This window comes from Ipomoea nil, unplaced genomic scaffold, assembly GCF_001879475.1.
Source record: "Ipomoea nil cultivar Tokyo-kokei standard unplaced genomic scaffold, Asagao_1.1 scaffold3231, whole genome shotgun sequence".
Taxonomy (NCBI): Eukaryota; Viridiplantae; Streptophyta; class Magnoliopsida; order Solanales; family Convolvulaceae; genus Ipomoea; species Ipomoea nil.
Window position 1 is genome coordinate 155,778 of NW_017619659.1, and position 18,148 is coordinate 173,925.

Consider the following 18,148-nt stretch of genomic DNA (forward strand, 5'->3'; position numbering starts at 1 on the left):
CACCTGTAAATCTCGCTTCCCCGAGCGAGCCAGGCTTTTTCCAGTTTAGCGTGCGAATCTCACCCTTCCCGAGCTAATTGGATGGGATTAATCTCTGACAGAGATTCACGCCGCCCGTCTAATCCGGCTCAGTTATGTCAGTTATGATTCCCTCCGTGATTTGCGCCTCGGTCGCTGCTCTCTCGAGGCTCTATATAAGGGCTTCTGGTAGCTCTGTGCTTTCTCACCATTTCATACCTCAAAAACCTCAAGCTATGAGCTTCAGGGACGGTGATCGTCGTTGGTCCCTCCGTAATAAGGAGCATGCCCGGCAGGAGGAGCTCCAGCGGAAGAGGGCGGCTAGCGGAGGTTACCTGGTAGGCGACTCCGCTTCTGATCCCATCGTGGTGCCTCCTGACATACTTGATCCGATGGTCGTGGACCCGAAGGAGGACGAGATGGTGCCCATGGTAGAGGATCCAGAGCCAGAGGGGGACCTAAACTGGGAGGCTCCTCCGCTTTTTGGCGTGGCCATGTCGCCGAGTGCTCTGGAGAAGCCTCTGCAGATGGTCGTAGATGGGAAGCCTGCCGTGTATCTGGATGAACTGCCCGAGCCCGAGCCTGAGCCGAGTCCATTGCCTTTCCGCCCTCATCACTATTTGAAGGGTCCGGAGCCGGTGCATCATGCGGAGGAGGAGGAAGTTAAGCCCTAGGCCTGTCTTTTCTGTGTAATGTCTATAGCCGAGTCCTCGGCTTTGTACCCCTGTCTTTATGGAATAAAATCTCGTTTTTACTTTTCGGATCCTGGTTTTTGTGTGTACCTTTGGCCGACTCCTGGTCGTTATGACCGACTCATGAACTTTGTCCGACTAAGTCCCGTGGGTGGGGGACTCGGCAAATTTAGTCGGCCGATCTTGCAACCTGAAGCTTGTCCGGGCCTCTTTATTTGGCCGGACCCGGCCGGGTCTCTTCTAGAAACTTCTAGCGTGATCTGGATGGGCCCCCATACCTTTTGCCCTGATGGGCCTTTGGTCTGGCAGGCCGGGTCATCGTCACTCAGCCTTGGCCTAGGGTAGACGCGCCGCTTGCAGGCTAGCCCTAGGCCTGAACCGTCGTTCCGCCCATCGAGGCATTAAATGCGGCATCCCTTCGACGTCTTGTCGCCTCCGATTCCTCCACTACGGAGGCGCCGCGTGGCAGCCTCTTGGACTTCTTTCTCCCTTTAAAAGGCTTTTTCCTTCCATTTTTCCTTTTTAATTCTCCTACCAAGCTTCTGCTTCTTTCATCGCCTTCCCAGCCTCAGCTTCAATCTGTAAGTAATGTCTTCCTCTTCTCATTCTTCTTCTTCCTCCCGCCGGCCGTCCTTTGACAACCCGGCGGGGACTTCTCCGTCGTCCTCTTCTTCTTCTTCCGTCGTTCGCCGCCTGGAAATGCCGGCGGACTTCCAGGCGGTGTCTTCTTCTTCCCTCTTAGCCCCTTCTTCTTCTGGGGCGGCCACTCCGATGAGCCCAGCCCCGTTAACTACGGTGGCGGCTTTGCCGGGCGGCGTTATACGGCCACGAGGCAAGTTTGACTCGGTTGTTCGGCCGTCCGGTCTTCCATCGTCGGCCACAGCGGCGGACCTAGATATGGCCCGCTTTCTGCTTGGCCCTTCGGCCATGGTCGTCGCGGCGGAGGGCCGGCCTATTTACGACCCGTCGGAGGGTTTTGTGGGTATTCATTTGCACTCGGTTGCATTCGGCTTCCGAGTGCCCCCACACCCATTTCTTTCGCTTCTCTTCCGGCATTATAACTTGGTCCCGGGCCAGTTAGTGCCTAACTCCCACCGACTCCTGACCAGCTTCATCAATCTCTGCCATTGGTGGAAGTGCGAGCCAGATTTGGACCTATTCCGGTACCTCTTTACCGTAAACAAGGTCGGCTCTCACTCGCCCGGCTTTATCCAAGTCGCCGCCCGTCCGGGACGTCAACTTTTTGAGGGGTTGTCCGACTCGATAAAGGAGTGGAAGCCCCTTTATTTCTTCGTTCGACCTCGCTCCTCTTCCTTCACCTTTCCGACCCTTTGGCCGGCGACTTTATTCAAGCCCTGCTCTCGGCGCGCCGTCTTTACGGAGGATGCTGTCATGGGCGGCGACTTCTTGAAAGGCTTCGGGCCGTACTCCGTTAAGTACTGGTCTCGAGTCCGGGCCATGGCCAAGCATGGCCTTCTGCCGGAGGGCGCCGCCACCATAGGTAGCGTCTCTTTCCTTTTCCTTCTCGACTTGCTTTTTGTTTTCCCCGGGAACACTCACAAGTGAGTGTATTTCTTTTACAGGTCCGTACGACTCCGATACCTCCAGCTCCGGCGAAGCAATCGAACCGACTCCTGAGATGGCAAACAGGGCGGAAAAGATGAGGCGTCGCCTGACGCAACGTTCCACGGGTCCGGCCGCTGCGTCCTCATCTCAGCCATCGCCGGCGGTCCGGCCGACTCCTGCATCTTCCCACAACGTGGTCGACCTCACACCTTCGCCCGTGGTGTCGCCCAGTCGGCAGCCGCCTCCTCCCTCTACTGAGAGCCCGAGTTCTAAGCGGCCTGCTGAGCCTACGGAGGGGCCGGCTTCAAAGAAGATCAGGCTGTGCCACGAGGTGGACGAGGACGCCCAAATCTGGATGGGCAACACCTCCGTTCGCAAGTGGTGCAAGGATGTCCTTTTGCCAAAGGATGTGGAGTCGACCCGTGCTCTTGGCGACGGGTTCATCATCGAGGCTTTGCTCCGGCAGTCGTATCACTCATTCGGCCTTTCCCTCTGTTTACTCTCTTTTCTTTTCTTTTCTGTTCGACTGACGGCTGGGTGTGCAGGACCTCGCCCTCCAGATGGAACTGGGCAATCGGTTCCAGGGCTATAGGAACGATATGCGGGCTATAACCGCCAAACAGCGCCAGACAGAGGAATCTCTTCTGGAAGAGCAGGCGAAGCAACTCAAGATGGTGGAGGTGCACAACGCCGAGCTGCTGAGGGTCACCCGTCAATGGGAGGAGGAGAAGGGCAAAGTGGCCACGATCGCCGCGACTTCCGTCGCAGATTATAAGAAGTCAGCGGCCTTCGAGGCGGATGTGCAGGCGGCGGTGGCAGCTCGAAGGAGAGAGGTGGCCAAGGAGTGGCTGGCGACCCCGGAGGGCGATGACTTCCTCCTCGACCTGGGCGAGCGAGATTACCGCCTCGGCTTCCGCGAGGCGTAGATGGAGATTTACGCCACCTTGTTGGCCCGCGATCCTTCGTTCACTCCCGAGGGCTGGGGCCTCAAGCCGGTGCTGGACGCTGATGGGCCGACTGCGCCTACTGACCCGGCGACTCTTCCTGCGGCGACGCCTCCAGAGCTTCCCGAGTCCCTTCCTCAGGCGGAGGATCCTTCCTCTGCTCCCCTTGCTGGACCATCGGCGGGGGCGCAAGTTGAAGGGGTCGCCGTCGATACCCCTTCCACTGTAACCTAGGGTCTTTTTAGAATAGACCTTCTTTTGTAAGGGCTGGCCTCCTTATCGGCCGTATTTTAATAAAGAAACAGTTTTTTCATCTCCTTATCGGGCTCTTTTAATATTGACATTCTTTTAAGGCTTCGACCTATGCTTTTCCCTCGCCGAGCTCCTTAGTCAAGGCGGCTCTTTCGCGCTTCCTCCGAGAAACGGCTAAGGGCTTGGGCTCTTGTCTCCCAGCTCTTACTCGCCGAGTCCCTTAGTCGAGGCGACTCCTTTCAACTTTTCTTTCGGAAACGACCAAGGGACTGGGCCCTTGTTTCCTATCTTTCTCTCGCCGAGTCCCTCAGTCGAGGCGACTCCTTTAGGCTTTTCCTGTTCTCAGAAACGGTTTAGGGTCAGTGCCCCGTCGTTTCTATATATATACTTGCCGAGTCTCTCAGTCGAGGCGACTCCTTTAGGCTTTTTCTGTTCTCAGAAACGGTTTAGGGTCAGTGCCCCGTCGTTTCTATATATACTTGCCGAGTCTCTCAGTCGAGGCGACTCCTTTTGGCTTTTTCACGGAAACGTCTAAGGGTCTGGGCCCTTGTTTCCTATCTTTCTCTCGCCGAGTCCCTCAGTCGAGGCGACTCCTTTTGGCTTTTTCACGGAAACGTCTAAGGGTCTGGGCCCTTGTTTCCTATCTTTCTCTCGCCGAGTCCCTCAGTCGAGGCGACTCCTTTAGGCTTTTTCTGTTCTCAGAAACGGTTTAGGGTCAGTGCCCCGTCGTTTCTATATATACTTGCCGAGTCTCTCAGTCGAGGCGACTCCTTTTGGCTTTTTCACGGAAACGTCTAAGGGTCTGGGCCCTTGTTTCCTATCTTTCTCTCGCCGAGTCCCTCAGTCGAGGCGACTCCTTTAGGCTTTTTCTGTTCTCAGAAACGGTTTAGGGTCAGTGCCCCGTCGTTTCTATATATACTTGCCGAGTCTCTCAGTCGAGGCGACTCCTTTAGGCTTTTTCTGTTCTCAGAAACGGTTTAGGGTCAGTGCCCCGTCGTTTCTATATATACTTGCCGAGTCTCTCAGTCGAGGCGACTCCTTTAGGCTTTTTCTGTTCTCAGAAACGGTTTAGGGTCAGTGCCCCGTCGTTTCTATATATATACTTGCCGAGTCTCTCAGTCGAGGCGACTCCTTTTGGCTTTTTCACGGAAACGTCTAAGGGTCTGGGCCCTTGTTTCCTATCTTTCTCTCGCCGAGTCCCTCAGTCGAGGCGACTCCTTTAGGCTTTTTCTGTTCTCAGAAACGGTTTAGGGTCAGTGCCCCGTCGTTTCTATATATACTTGCCGAGTCTCTCAGTCGAGGCGACTCCTTTAGGCTTTTTCTGTTCTCAGAAACGGTTTAGGGTCAGTGCCCCGTCGTTTCTATATATACTTGCCGAGTCCCTGGGGAGGATTGACTGCAACCCACGCACTTTTATTCAGATTTCTCGGAGTCCTCGAGTTCATACATGGCCTATCATGGGCTACTGATAAAACCTTTTCAAATGTGCTGCATTCCATATACGGTCTATAAGCTTGCCCTCCATGGTTTCTAACTTGTAAGTTCCGGCCCGAACTACGGTCGCGATGCGGTACGGTCCTTCCCACTTGACCGCGAGCTTGCCTCCTTCGGTGGGCTGGCTGGCTTGTCGATCCCGCAGCACTAGATCGCCAACCTGGAAGGTTCGCGGGCGAGTTCTGCGGTCGCGGTATCTTTTCACTGCCTGCTGGTACTCAGCCATTCGCGCACTTGCGGCTTCCCTTCTTTCTTCTAGAAAATTTTTCTCAATCTGCAGGCTCTCCTCATTTGCTGCGTCCGAGTAGGTGCGAACCCGATGGGTGGGTTCGACCACTTCGACGGGAATCTTGGCCTCAAAGCCGTATGCGAGCGAGAACGGACTCTCTCCCGTCGCTCTCCGCTGGGTAGTGCGATAGGCCCAAAGGACTCGATCAAGCTCGTCCGCCCAGTTTCCTCGGACGTCTTCAAGTTTCTTCCGGATCCCATCGACCAGGGTTCGGTTCACATTCTCCACCTGTCCATTCGCCTGGGGGTAGGCCACCGATACCTTGGTATGCTTGATACCGTGTCGGCGGCAGAATTCGGCGAACGCCTGGCAATCAAACTGTCGCCCGTTATCGCTGACGATGTGCTCGGGCAAACCGTAGCGACAGATCACCTTTTTCCACAGAAAACGTCGACACTGGTATTCGGTGATGGTAGCCAGGGGCTCCGCCTCGACCCACTTGGTGAAGTAATCGACGGCCACGACACAAAACTTCAATCCTCCCGGGGCGACGGGTAATGGTCCCAACAGGTCTATTCCCCACTTGGCGAAGGGAATGGCAGTGGTGACCGGCGTATAGAAGGTGGCTGGCCGAGTGTCTTTCCTGGCGAATGCCTGACAAACGCCACATTTGGACATCCGTTCAACGCAATCTCGCATCATGGTCGGCCAGTAATACCCTTGAACGACCAATTTTCGGGCGAGCGTGTGAGCACCCTGGTGCGCAGCGCAAATGCCTCTGTGGGCTTCATCCATTACCTTCTCGGCCTCAGGCTTAAGTAGGCATTTCAACAAGGGCCCTCCGAACGACTGCTTATATAGGTCTCCGTCTACGATCCGAAAAGAGGGAGCTTTCCGCCGAACCCTTGCGGCGACTGATGGGTCAGCTGGCAACTCGCCTGTTTCCTTGAATCGCCGGATGTCATTTATCCAGAACATCTCCGGGTTTTTCTCTCGATTCCACCCTTCGATGCTTACTTGCTGGACATCTAGCGGCGCCTCTTCGACGCTCGGCCGACTTAGCTCCTCCTTCTGGCAAATCTTTATTAAGCGGTCCGGCACCCCTTCCATGGCGATTTTTGACAAGATGTCGGCCTCTACGTTGTCCGCCCGGGATATGTATTCTATTTCATAAGCTTCGAATCCCTTCAACATCTTGTTGGCACATTCTTTGTACAACGCCATCCTCGCGTTCTTAGCTTCGCACGTACCCGAGATTTGCCCGACTACTAGTCGGGAGTCGGTTTTGACTCGTAGCCGTTCGATTCCTAGACCCTTGGCGAGTCGGAGGCCATTCAATACTGCTTCGTACTCGGCCTCGTTATTTGACGCAGGGAACAGGTATCTTAGGGCGTAATACAGCCGAAATCCCTCCGGGGTGATGAGCACAACGCCGCCTCCGCGGTGCTGTCGACTTGATGCTCCGTCCGCATGCATCTCCCACCACTCGCCCGAGGTGCTTTCCGAGGCACTTTCCTTCTCCTCCTCGCTCGCCGTACACTCGACCAGGAAGTCGGCCAAAGCTTGGCCTTTGATGGAGGGCCTGGGTTGGTACTCGATCCCGTATTGAGTCAGCTCGACGGCCCATTTCACTAGCCGGCCGGAAGACGAGGGGTTCCGTAGTACACTCCCGAGTGGTTGATCCGTCAGGACCCGGACGGTATGGGCTTGGAAGTAAGGCGCCAACTTGCGGACGGTGACCACCAAGGCATACACGATCTTTTCCAGGGCAGTGTACCGTGTCTCGGCAGCTTTCAGTGAGCGGCTTACATAGTAAACCGGGTGCTGGACTCGGTCCTCCTCTCGAACCAACACCGAACTTACCGCTTTGGCCGAGGCGGCGAGGTACAACAGTAAGGGCTCGCCCTCCTGGGGGGTAGACAGTACTGGGGGAGTCGATAGATACCGTTTTAATTCCTCGAACGATTGTTGGCATTCGGCAGTCCAAGCGAATCCCTCTTTCTTCTTCATGGCTTCGAAGAAAGGCACAGTCTTATCCGCCGATTTGCTCAGAAAACGGCTGAGAGCGGCCAGTCGTCCGGTCAAGCGTTGTAGGTCCTTGATAGTAGTAGGAGGCTGCATGTCGAGGATGGCTTGTACCTTCTCTGGGTTAGGCTCAATGCCTCGTTTGGTGACCATGTAGCCCAAGAACTTACCGCCCTGGACGGCGAACGCACACTTCTTGGGGTTCAGTCGGAGGTTATACTTTATCATTACTTTAAAGCAGTCGGCTAAGTCCTCCGAGTGCTTGTCCTCCTCTCGACTCTTGACAAGCATGTCGTCGACGTACGCGGCCATCGACTTTCCTAGCAGGTGGTGGAATAACCGGGCGACCATTCGGGTGTACGTAGCCCCGGCATTTTTGAGTCCAAATGGCATGACTTGATAGCAATACACTCCGTCCGGAGTTAGGAAGGCGGTCTTCTCCTCGTCTGCCGGGTGCATGAATATTTGATGGTACCCTCTGAAGGCATCCATAAAACTGAGCAACGCCGACCCGGCCGTCTCGTCGACTAGCTGGTCGATCCGGGGCAGAGGGAACGGATCCTTTGGGCACGCCTTGTTAAGATCTGTGTAGTCTACACACATTCGCCACGTCGGGGGCTTGGGCACAAGGACCACGTTAGCCAACCATTCCGGGTACTTGACCTCACGGACGTGTCCGGCTGCTAACAGCGTGCTGACTTCTTTCTTCACAAACTCCCGCCGATCGTTTGCCAAATATCGCTTCTTTTGCACGACCGGCCGGTGCTCCGGGTCTACGGCGAGTCGATGCGATATGACTGATCGATCCACGCCGGGCATATCTTCTGGGCCCCAGGCGAAGACCAGCCGGTGCTCTTGGAGTACTCTCGTGATTTCCCCCTTTAACTTCTCCGAAAGGCCGACTCCGATTCTCACTCGCCTGCTTGGCTGCGCTGGGTCCACTTCAACTTCCTCTAGCTCGACGGCCGGCTCCGGGCGTGGTATCACTGCTTTCTTAGGGGGCCTCTCGGTGATCTCATGGACCTGCATCCCACGCTTGCCCATACCTCTACATGCCTGCAGATAACAGTCGCGGGCGACCTTGCGGTCACAACGCACCGCTCCTATTCCGTTCGGCGTGCGGAATTTCAGGCACAAATGTTCGATTGAGATCAGAGCCCCAAGATCTTCCAAACCCGGGCGGCCGAGTATGGCGTTGTGTGAGCAGGCTAGATCGACCACGGTGAACTTCATGCTCAACTGCTGCACGTTCGAATAGCTGCCGATTTCCACAGGAAGAGTGATGGACCCTTACGCCTCCACCGAGTCCCCGGTGAAACCGGCGAGGGGGGTATTCACGGGCCTGAGCTGTTCTCGGGTCAACCCCATCTTGGTAAAGGTCTCCAGGTACAGTACGTTGACGCTGCTCCCGGTGTCGACCAGGATTCGGCGGACGACCACACCGTCGATGTCCATGGCGATGACCAACGCGTCTCGATGCGGGGTTTCCCCGGCTGGCAGGTCTTTATCGGTGAACACGATGGGCTCCCGACATGTCTTTTTGGAGCTCCCTTCTCGACCATAGACTGTTCCGACGTATAGCTGCCGAGCCCAGGCTTTTCGGGTGTTCGCGGAATCGCCGCCTTCCGGCCCGCCGACTATCATGTTAATGACCGACTTCTGGCGCCATTGGGCTTCGTCCTCTTCGGAAGCCGGCTGCTTGCCTCGACTGTTTTCCGAGCTGGCGACGGGTCCCTCACCTCCTCGACCGGTCGACCTTCGCTTCCATTGGTTAGGGGGCGGTGTCCCTTGCTGGATGATCCCCTCCATAATCTTCTTTAGATAGTAGCATTCTTCTGTGCTGTGAGTATAAGATTTGTGATAGCGACAATATTTAGAAGTCTTACCCGTATCCTCGTCCGCTGCTCGGTCGTCCATCGGCGGAGGCGGAGGCGGGGCGACCGCCTGTACTTCGCGGACTGGTTGCTCTGGAACCGGCCGATAGGTGCGAACGACGGGTCGGTCATACGGTCGCCTGACCTCGGGTCGCCGGGCGGCATCCGAACGCCTTTCTCTCGTTTCCACCCGCGTCCTTTTTCCGCTGGCGGACCCACCGACCTCACGCTGCCGTTTATGCTTCATGGCCTGCTCTGTGTTGGCCCTCTTATTGGCCATCTGGACAGCCTCCGCGTATGTCGCCGGGCGGTTGTCCCTTAGATCTCGATACAGCTGTCCGGATCGCAAAGATTCAATGAAGAAGGTGAGCGCTGTTTGGTCCTCTACCTCTTCTATCGACTGGATCTCCTTCTGCCAGCGAGCAAGATAGGCTTTCAAGGATTCGCCTTCATCCTGATGGATGTCGCCTAAGTGCGTCAGATCCTTCTGTGGCTTGATGTTAGCGGCATAGTGGCTCATGAAGCGGTCTGCCAGTTCTTCAAAGCTGTGGATCGACCCTGGGGGCTGACTTACAAGCCATCTTTGGGCGGGCCCCTTCAGCGTAGGTAAGAAGGCACGGCACATGACCGGATCTCGCACTCCTAGGACTTGCATCTTAGCTTGGTAACTCAATAGATGTTCTCGCGGGTCGCCTGATCCGTCGAATGTGGCTTGCTCCGGGAACTTAAAGTCGCCCGGTATCTTGAAGGCCATGACCTCGTCCGAGAAAGGCAGGGCGGTTAGCAACGTACGCCCCGGGGATTTGGCTTTTCCCTCCATCCGTTCTCTTAGATTTCGTACCTCTTGTACTAGGTTGGCCACTTCGACCCTTTCCCGGGTGCGATTTCCCGTGGATTCCGTGCTTTCGCCGACTTCAGACTCAGCCGGTTGGGCAGGGTTGCGAGGGGGTTGCTCCACGCGGCGAGTCTCAGTCCCGGCCCTTTTGGCTCGGCTCTTTTCTCGTGCAGCTTGCCGGTCGCGGACGACTAATGGGGCGCGACTGGGCTCCCTCCGGCCTAATCGCTCTCTTGCCGACCGACGGCCGACGCTGGGTCCTAGCCGGGAATGAACGGATTGCACCGGCTGGCTTTCAGCCCGTCGGCTCAATTGCCGGTTGTCTGGTCTCTGAGGCGGTCGCAGCTCGCGTTGCTGCTGGCGAGTGACGGACTGTTCTCTCACTCCTAGACTTGCTTCCGCACAGGCGCGCCCGATTGCGCGCAACTGCTCCGGGGTGAGCAGTACTTGAGGTACTTGCGGGTTTCTCTGCGGCGTCGGCGGCGGTGTCGTCTCGTTTTCTTGGCTTCGGGCATTTCTCCTATTCAGCTGGTTTCTCAAGTCGGCCTCCCGTCCGTTGTCTTGACGGCTCGACTGTTCCTCGCTTCCTGCCATATCCGGGGTTTGCCTGATTCAACTACTGTTCCTCGGACTCGCCTTACTCAAGAGGACACGTGACTCTTCGTTTCGTTCCCCACAGACGGCGCCAGTGATGGTTTTTGGGTTTTCGGGCCCAAGGAGGTCCAACACAACCTTAAGCTGGAGGATACACCTTTCACAAAAGGGTTTGAATCTTAGTAAAATATGATGCTTAATAGTATTTGTTTATTCCCTCTCCGGGTTCTGGAATCTGCCCTATACAATGGTGGAGGAGCCCCCTTTATAGTGGCTCCTCCTCTACTGTCTTAAAGGCTCATGATGGCCGACTTAAAGGGTACACTCAATGCGCCGAGCCGTTGGGCAACGTTACAGACTCTGCCAACGGCTCTCTTTGGCTAGTAACTGGCGGACCGAGCCCGGCCTTTAATGCCTCAACGGCTCCTTGTCTTAACTGTGTTGAAGGCTCCCTCAACGGCTCTCTGGACCGAGTCCTCTCCTAGGTCGGGCCTGGGCCGACTCCTCATCCCCGTTTGGTATTGGGCCGTCCTTCTTTGGACTTGGGCCGAGTCCTGGACCCGGCCCATGCATTCTTTCTGGGCCTCTTTTCTTGGGCCGGGGTTCTCACCCCATCAATGCCCTTGATGGGTTTTGGATTAATTGCCTCTGCATGCCCATCGCTTTGATTTGCAGTGAAATTCGTTCTTCTTTCCCCCTTATTCCTTGCTTAATTACATGTATTGATGGGGAAACAATGCTTAAGGTAAAAAATGTTTTGCCCAACAAAGGAGGAGATTGAAATGCTTAAGATAAAAAAATGTTTTAGATTTATTAGCTATTGAAATGTTATTATGCTTTTTATTTCTTTTTAGGGTTATAAAGACCCAAAGGATAAAGCTGGGAAGCTGAAAGAAATATTTCGGGATAGAGGCGCATAGACTTACAGTGTGTAGCGGAGGAGTACAAATTGCTTCAGATTTCTTTGTAAACTTTTCCTTTCTTTATTCACATTTACAAATTGCTTAGTGTGTAATTTTGTTAAACATTTCTTTGGTAAACGTTTCCTTTCTCTGTCGGTAATTTTTTGTTCATTTGTTTTATAAAATTAGCTACACACACACACACACACACACACACACACACACACACACACACACATATATATATATATATATATATATATATATATATATATATATATATTTATAATTCTTTTTTTTTCAAAAAAAGAAAAGGGTAACTTTCCGACGCACCCATTGCGAAGAGGGTGCCTCGGATATAATTATTAAAAAAAAAAGTTTCCAGGTGGGTGTCGCGAATAGTATTTAATAATAAATTATTAATTGACTTTCCGAGGCACCTGTTACGCAGCAGGTGCCTCGGAAAGTCTGTATTAAAAAAAATAAAAAATGCTTCTTTAGTTTTCCGCGACACTTTATACAGGCTAGAATCCGAGTCACCTTTACAGGTGACTCGGAAAGTGTTTTGTAGGAGAATCGAAAAGTTTTTTTTTTTTTTTTTTTTTTTTGTACTAGTGTTGGTAAGAACTTATTCGATGGTCTTCAATATGAACGTAATATGGATATGTTTCAGAAGCTTGATCGTGCATTAAAAGAGATTAATGGTTTGACTTATGACGAAATGGATCGTATTTCATTAAAAGCCCATTGATCATCCTAATAAAGTGCATTTTTTTCCTCAGTCTTGATCCTATCAAAGACTACAGTGGATAACAAGATTTCTGGTGTTGTGGAATATATGCCCCACTTTCCACGACACCTTCACAAAATATGGGATTGGTGCACATATATGTAGCTCCAAGATTATCACACCATAACTTTGGAACAGAAATATTTGGGACATAAAGTTCACATAAAAGAGACAAAATCCATGTTACCTCAGCACAAACATCTGTTAGAGCTTTATATTCGGCCTCTGTAGAAGATCTAGCAACAGTTATTTGTTTCTTGCAGACCCATGACACAAGATTAGAACCAAGAAATACAGCAAAGCCACTTGTATATTTTTTATCTTCTGGACTGCTAGCCCAGTCGGAATTAGAAAAGACATGAATTTCTCTTGAAGTTGACTGCATGACTCGTAAACCAAAATTAACAGTTCCTTTAACATATCTTAAGACTCTTTTTATATGCTCCCAGTGAGTAATGGTAAGAGCATGCATGTGTTGATATAACTGATTGACGGCAAAGGAAAGACCAGGACGAGTGATAATTAAATACTGTAGAGCACCTGCTAAACTCCTGTACTGTGTGGCATCATCATATAAATCTGTGTTGGTACTCATGATTTTGGAGGAAGAAATAGGAGTAAACAATGGTTTACATTCTGCCATTCCAACACGTTTTAGAATGTCATGCATGTATCTCTGTTGCGAAAGCAAAATTCCATCCCTGCATTTAATTGCCTCAATTCCAAGAAAAAAATCCTAGTTCACCAAGATCTCTAATTTTAAACACAGCAGAGAGTTTTGCAATTAGTTGAGTGATTAGGTCCTGATTATTTCCCATCATAAGTATATCATCCACACAAATCAACAGATAAACACAATCAGATCTTTGTGAATGATAAAATAGAGACACATCCGTTTTCGATGCCTGAAAACTAATAGATAGTAGAAAAGTGTGCAAACGATTAAACCAGGCCCTAGGGGCTTGTTTTAGGCCATAAAGAGATCTTTTCAGTAAGCAGACATGATTTGGATGATGAGCATCAATATAACCAGGTGGTTACTTCATGTACACAGTCTTAGATAGATTTCCATTTAAGAAGGCATTATGAACATCAAGTTGTTTAATAAACCATCTAGACGATAGAGCCAGAGAAAGGAATAACCTGATTGTGGTTGGTTTAACCACTGGACTAAAAGTATCAAAGAAATCCTGACCTGGCACCTAGTTAAACCCATTTGCTACAAGTCTTGCCTTACGCCTCTCAATGGAGCCATCTGCCTTTCGTTTTTACGAAAGACCCATTTGCACCCAATATTGTTTAAACTTGGCTGAGACGGCACAAGTTGCCATGTCTGATTTTGTAGAAGGGCATTAAATTCTTGGTCTATAGCCTCACGCCATTCTTGAAACTTAACTGCCTATGTATAACAAGTTGGATCTGAAGGACACACCTGAACCGTTAAAGCCGTTGGAGGAGCCTGAGAGCGACTGCGAGTGTTCATCTCGTGAGTTCGAATTGTGGATTTAATGGATTTACCTCGAGGACGACCGCGAGGCCTCTTGGCAGGTTGATCCGTTGGCTCAAGTGGTTCGTGCTCGGGCACATCTAGCGGGTTAGCATCGGTGTGAGGCGGTGAGGGCGGTGTGCCATCGCTACTTTGCGGATCAGAAGGTGCCGCGGGTGGAATCGGGACATTCCCGCGGGGAGGAGCAGCTGGTGGCGTGTGATGAAGAACAGAATTAGCCTAGAGAATATTTTGCACAAGTTGAGAAGACTGCACAGAAGTGTTAGTTGCAAAAGGATAAACTGTCTCATCAAACCTTACATGCCTGCACACATAAATCTTGTTAGTCTGTAAGTTCATGCACCTATACCCCCGAAACGACTCAGGATAACCTAGGAAGACACATGGAGATGACTGGTATGAGAGTTTGTGATGATTATATGGCCTGAGATATGGATAACATAGACACCCAAAGACACGAAGAAAAAATATGAGGGATTGGAAGCATGCACTTTAAAGTGAGGACTTAGATTATTTAATAAGACAGATGACATTTTATTGATTAAATAAACTGCAGTTTCAAAGGCATAATCTCATAATTTATATGGAACAGAGACACGGGCTAGAAGAGCCAGACCTGTTTCAACTATTTGTCTATGTTTTCTTTCGACACGACCGTTTTGTTCATGGGTGTATGCACATGATTGTCTATGAACGATACCTAATTGAGTAAAGGAATGATGTAATTTATTGTATTCAGCTCCTAGATCAGATTGAATGGTTTTAATCTTTCTATTAAAAAGCCATTCAACCATTGTACAAAATTTATCAAAGATGACATACAGATAAGATTTTAATTTCATGGAAAAATACCAAGTATAGCGAGTATAATCATCCACGAAAATAACAAAATAAAGATAGCCATCAATTGATAAAAGAGGAGCTGGACCCCAAATATCTGTGTATATTAAGTCAAGAACACAGGAACTAGAAGACGCAACACGTGCCAATGGCAATCGAGAGGATTTGACCAATTGACACGCATTACATAGACTAGAATTGCATCGAATAGAATTACTAGACCCACTAACCGAACAAGACCGAAGAATGCAATGTACGATGATGTGGATGTCTTAAACGATCATGCCACACTGACGAAGTAGTACGAGATGAAAGGAGAGAGAAAAGAGATGTTTTGGTAATTGGGAGTCTGTAAAGGCCCCCACGACTATAGCCTTTAAGCAGAATTTCCTTGGTATTGATATCCTTTACAACAAAAAATGATGGGTGAAACTCAAAGAATACTTTATTATCTAAGGCAAATTTGTGAACAGATAATAAAGACGTAGACACACTAGGAACATGAAGGATATTAGACAATTGGAAGGAACGAGACGGGGTATTAAAGGAAGCATGACCTACATAACTAATAGAAAGACACTTACCATCACCAACACGCAATGTGCCATTCCCCTTGTATTCCTCTAATGTAGATATGGCTGCAATATCTGGAGTTACATGATTGGTAGCCCCAGTGTCAGGAATCCATGTCTGTGAGTCATTAAGATTTGAATTGGTGTTTTGATACATCAAATTTGCTTGTGGATGAGGATCATAACGATTGTAGCATGTGACAGCCGAGTGCCCCGTACGACCACATAATTGACAAATTATCGGACCGTTGGTACCGCCACTGCTACCATGCCCACGGTGACCAGCACCTCTGCCGGAATTCGACCGGCCACCGCTGCCTCCATGCTGACCGCCGGCATTTTGACCTTGACCGCCACGGTTATTACCGCGACCACCACGGCGGTTTTGACTGCCTCCGCCGTCGCGCTGCATGGCAAACGCCGCTGGCGGACCACCAGGAACACTCCCCCAGATGAACTCTTGAGCACCAAGGAAATCAGCGAGCTCATCTAGGATTACGGGTTGACCGCGAGCTGAGAGAGATGCGGTTAGGTTTTGAAACTCCGGCCATAACCCCCAAAACACATAAAGATTCATCTCGTCTAGCCCAACCGGCCTACTGGCCATAGAAAGATCCTCCAAAATAACACAAGCACGACCAATATAATCAGCAACCGTGGAATCTCCCTGGCTTAGAGACTGTAGTTGGCCAAGGAGATTTAACAAGCGGGCGCGAGATGCGAAAGCCAAATCAATTGACTCCCAAACCTCTCGTGACGTACAACGACCAACGACGAGGTGCATAACTTCTTCACTGAGAAAAGAAGTCAACATAGACATAAGAGCCCGATCATGCCGAAACCATGTTGCATGATTGGGATTTGGCGTCGGCAAGCTTCCTTCGACGGCGGGAAGGAAGGTCAGCCGACTGGGATTGGTCCCATCAACGAACGACATGAGACCATGTCCATCAAGAAATAGTACGACTTGAGTTCTCCAAAACAGGTAATTCTTATGGGTGAGCTTAAGACTGACAAAGTGGTGAGCAGTAGAAAGCGATGTAACAGCAGAGCTAGCAGAAGACGAGATTAGAGCATTGGAAACGGTCCGTTCGGAGGAATTAACTGATCTGTCAGCCATTAGTGAAAAAAATGAAGAAAACAATAACTTAACTGATACCAGATGAGAACTGAGAGAAATTATATTATATGAACTGTAATTACAACTATACATAGAGGGGGTATATATACAAGAGGAATCATAGAAAGACTAGGATAGAGAGTAATATAATGACTCAAATACAAAGTCCTAATAGATTTGAGTATTTTGTTGAAAAAAAAATATGTTATTATTCTTTTGAATATTATTAAATGTTCTTTAATTTTTTTTACCAATATTTTTTTTGATAATTTAACATCATTTTTTTTTGTTGCAATATTGTAGTTGCTATAGAATAATATTATTTAAAAAGATTATGTAATAATAATAATAATAATAATAATAATAATAATAATAATAATAATAATAATAATAATAATAATAATAAGTCTAGGACCAAAAATGTCTGTGCCACTATAAGTCTAGGACCAAAAATGTCTTTCACTCAAAAAAAAAAAAAAAAAAAAAAAAAAAAAAAAAAAATCAATCGTTATGCTATGGACCCGTGTCCAGCATGCATGCTGGACACGGTAACGGTGCCGTTAGTGGCACCGTTATCTCCACTTTTTTTTCTTTTTTTTTTTTTTAAAGAAATAAATTTCAGACCACTTTGTTATAAGAGTATATGTTCATAATTGTATCACTATATGTTCATAATTGTAAGTTCATAATGTCAGAGCTCTGTGTTCATAATTCCATAACTGTACATTCATAATTGCATAACTGTACATTCATAATTCTGTGACTGTACATTCATAATTCTGTGACTGTACATTCATAATTCAATAACTGTAAATTGATAATTTTTGAAACTCTATGTTCACAATTTTAGAGCTTTATGTTCATAATTTTATCACTATATGTTCATAATTGTAAGTTCATAATGTCAGAGCTCTGTGTTCATAATTCCATAACTTACATTCATAATTTCATAAATGTACATTCATAAAATCATAACTGTACATTCATAATGCCACAAATGAATAACGCCGTTAACGGCGACACAAAATCAATTTTTTTTTAACTGAAAAGCCACATTTTCCCTTAAAACGACGTCGTTTTGGACTCGTGTCCATAATGCATTGTGGACACGAATCCACAGCATAATTTGCCAAAAAAAAAAAAAAATTGATTGGGTTTGGATTGTAAAAGTAGAGGAGGCCCATGTTGAATAGAGCAGCCCATTTTGAACTTCCGTTAGCCGCCTACAGACTACAGAGTATAACTATATAAATACAGAATTCATGAATTCTTCTTTCCATATTTAGTTTGTCTAAACAGCACTTGAAATGATAAATCAGAGTGGCGCAGCGGAAGCGTGGTGGGCCCATAACCCACAGGTCCCAAGATCGAAACCTGGCTCTGATAAGACTTGCTTTCACACACCCACAAAAAATTTTTTAGGCCACCCGAACATACCTCAACAAACAGGGAAAAACCAAGTTGATTGGGGGGATTGGTAACTACATGTTATATTTTTGTATTATACTCCCTCCGTCCCATTTTACCTGTCTTACTTTTCTTTTTAGTTTGTCCCAAAATATTGTCCACTTTCCTAAATTAAACACTACTATCATTCTATTTTTTCAATTTTGCCCTTATGTGCATTTCATACTTTTGAGTTAATTTATTGTACTTTGTACTATGTAGTACAAGTGATTTGAGTATAAAGTGATAGAAGGGTCAAATCATCGCATGTTGGGGGTAAAATAGAAAAATTAGTATTCTTTTCATTGCTTCCTAAAAATCCGTGTAAATGCAAAGTAAGACACATAATTCGGGACGGAGGGAGTAGTATTTTGTTCAATTTAGTTTCTGTACATTTATTTTACTTAATTTAATTTCCATATTTTAAAAAGTGATTCAATTAAGGACA

General features: G+C 48.9%; 1 protein-coding gene and 1 non-coding gene across 2 annotated transcripts; one reads left to right on the forward strand and one right to left on the reverse strand.

The window, feature by feature from the left end:
- Nucleotides 1-4,885: 4,885 nt before the first annotated feature.
- On the reverse strand, nucleotides 4,886-8,264 carry LOC109168884. The gene is made up of 4 exons (XM_019317739.1): nucleotides 7,867-8,264; nucleotides 5,994-6,999; nucleotides 5,628-5,849; nucleotides 4,886-4,924 (listed from the first exon to the last, which is right to left on the reverse strand). The coding sequence occupies exons 1-4, from the start codon at nucleotides 8,262-8,264 to the stop codon at nucleotides 4,886-4,888; spliced, it is 1,665 nt and encodes a 554-aa protein (XP_019173284.1).
- Nucleotides 8,265-17,568: 9,304 nt separating this feature from the next.
- On the forward strand, nucleotides 17,569-17,640 carry TRNAM-CAU. Its single transcript has one exon. It is a non-coding gene; the product is annotated as a tRNA-Met (tRNA).
- Nucleotides 17,641-18,148: the final 508 nt, after the last annotated feature.

What these genes read in the sequence shown, in the direction of transcription:
- LOC109168884 (XM_019317739.1), bottom strand. Translation starts at nt 8,264, where the DNA reads ATGGGCAAGCGTGGGATGCAGGTCCATGAGATCACCGAGAGGCCCCCT. An exon ending in GAGGTCAAGTACCCGGAATG is followed by an intron (nt 7,000 to 7,866) that starts GTTGGCTAACGT and finishes TTACTATGTAAG; the next exon opens with CCGCTCACTGAAAGCTGCCG. An exon ending in GACGTTTTCTGTGGAAAAAG is followed by an intron (nt 4,925 to 5,627) that starts GTGATCTGTCGC and finishes AGCCCATGATAG; the next exon opens with GCCATGTATGAACTCGAGGA.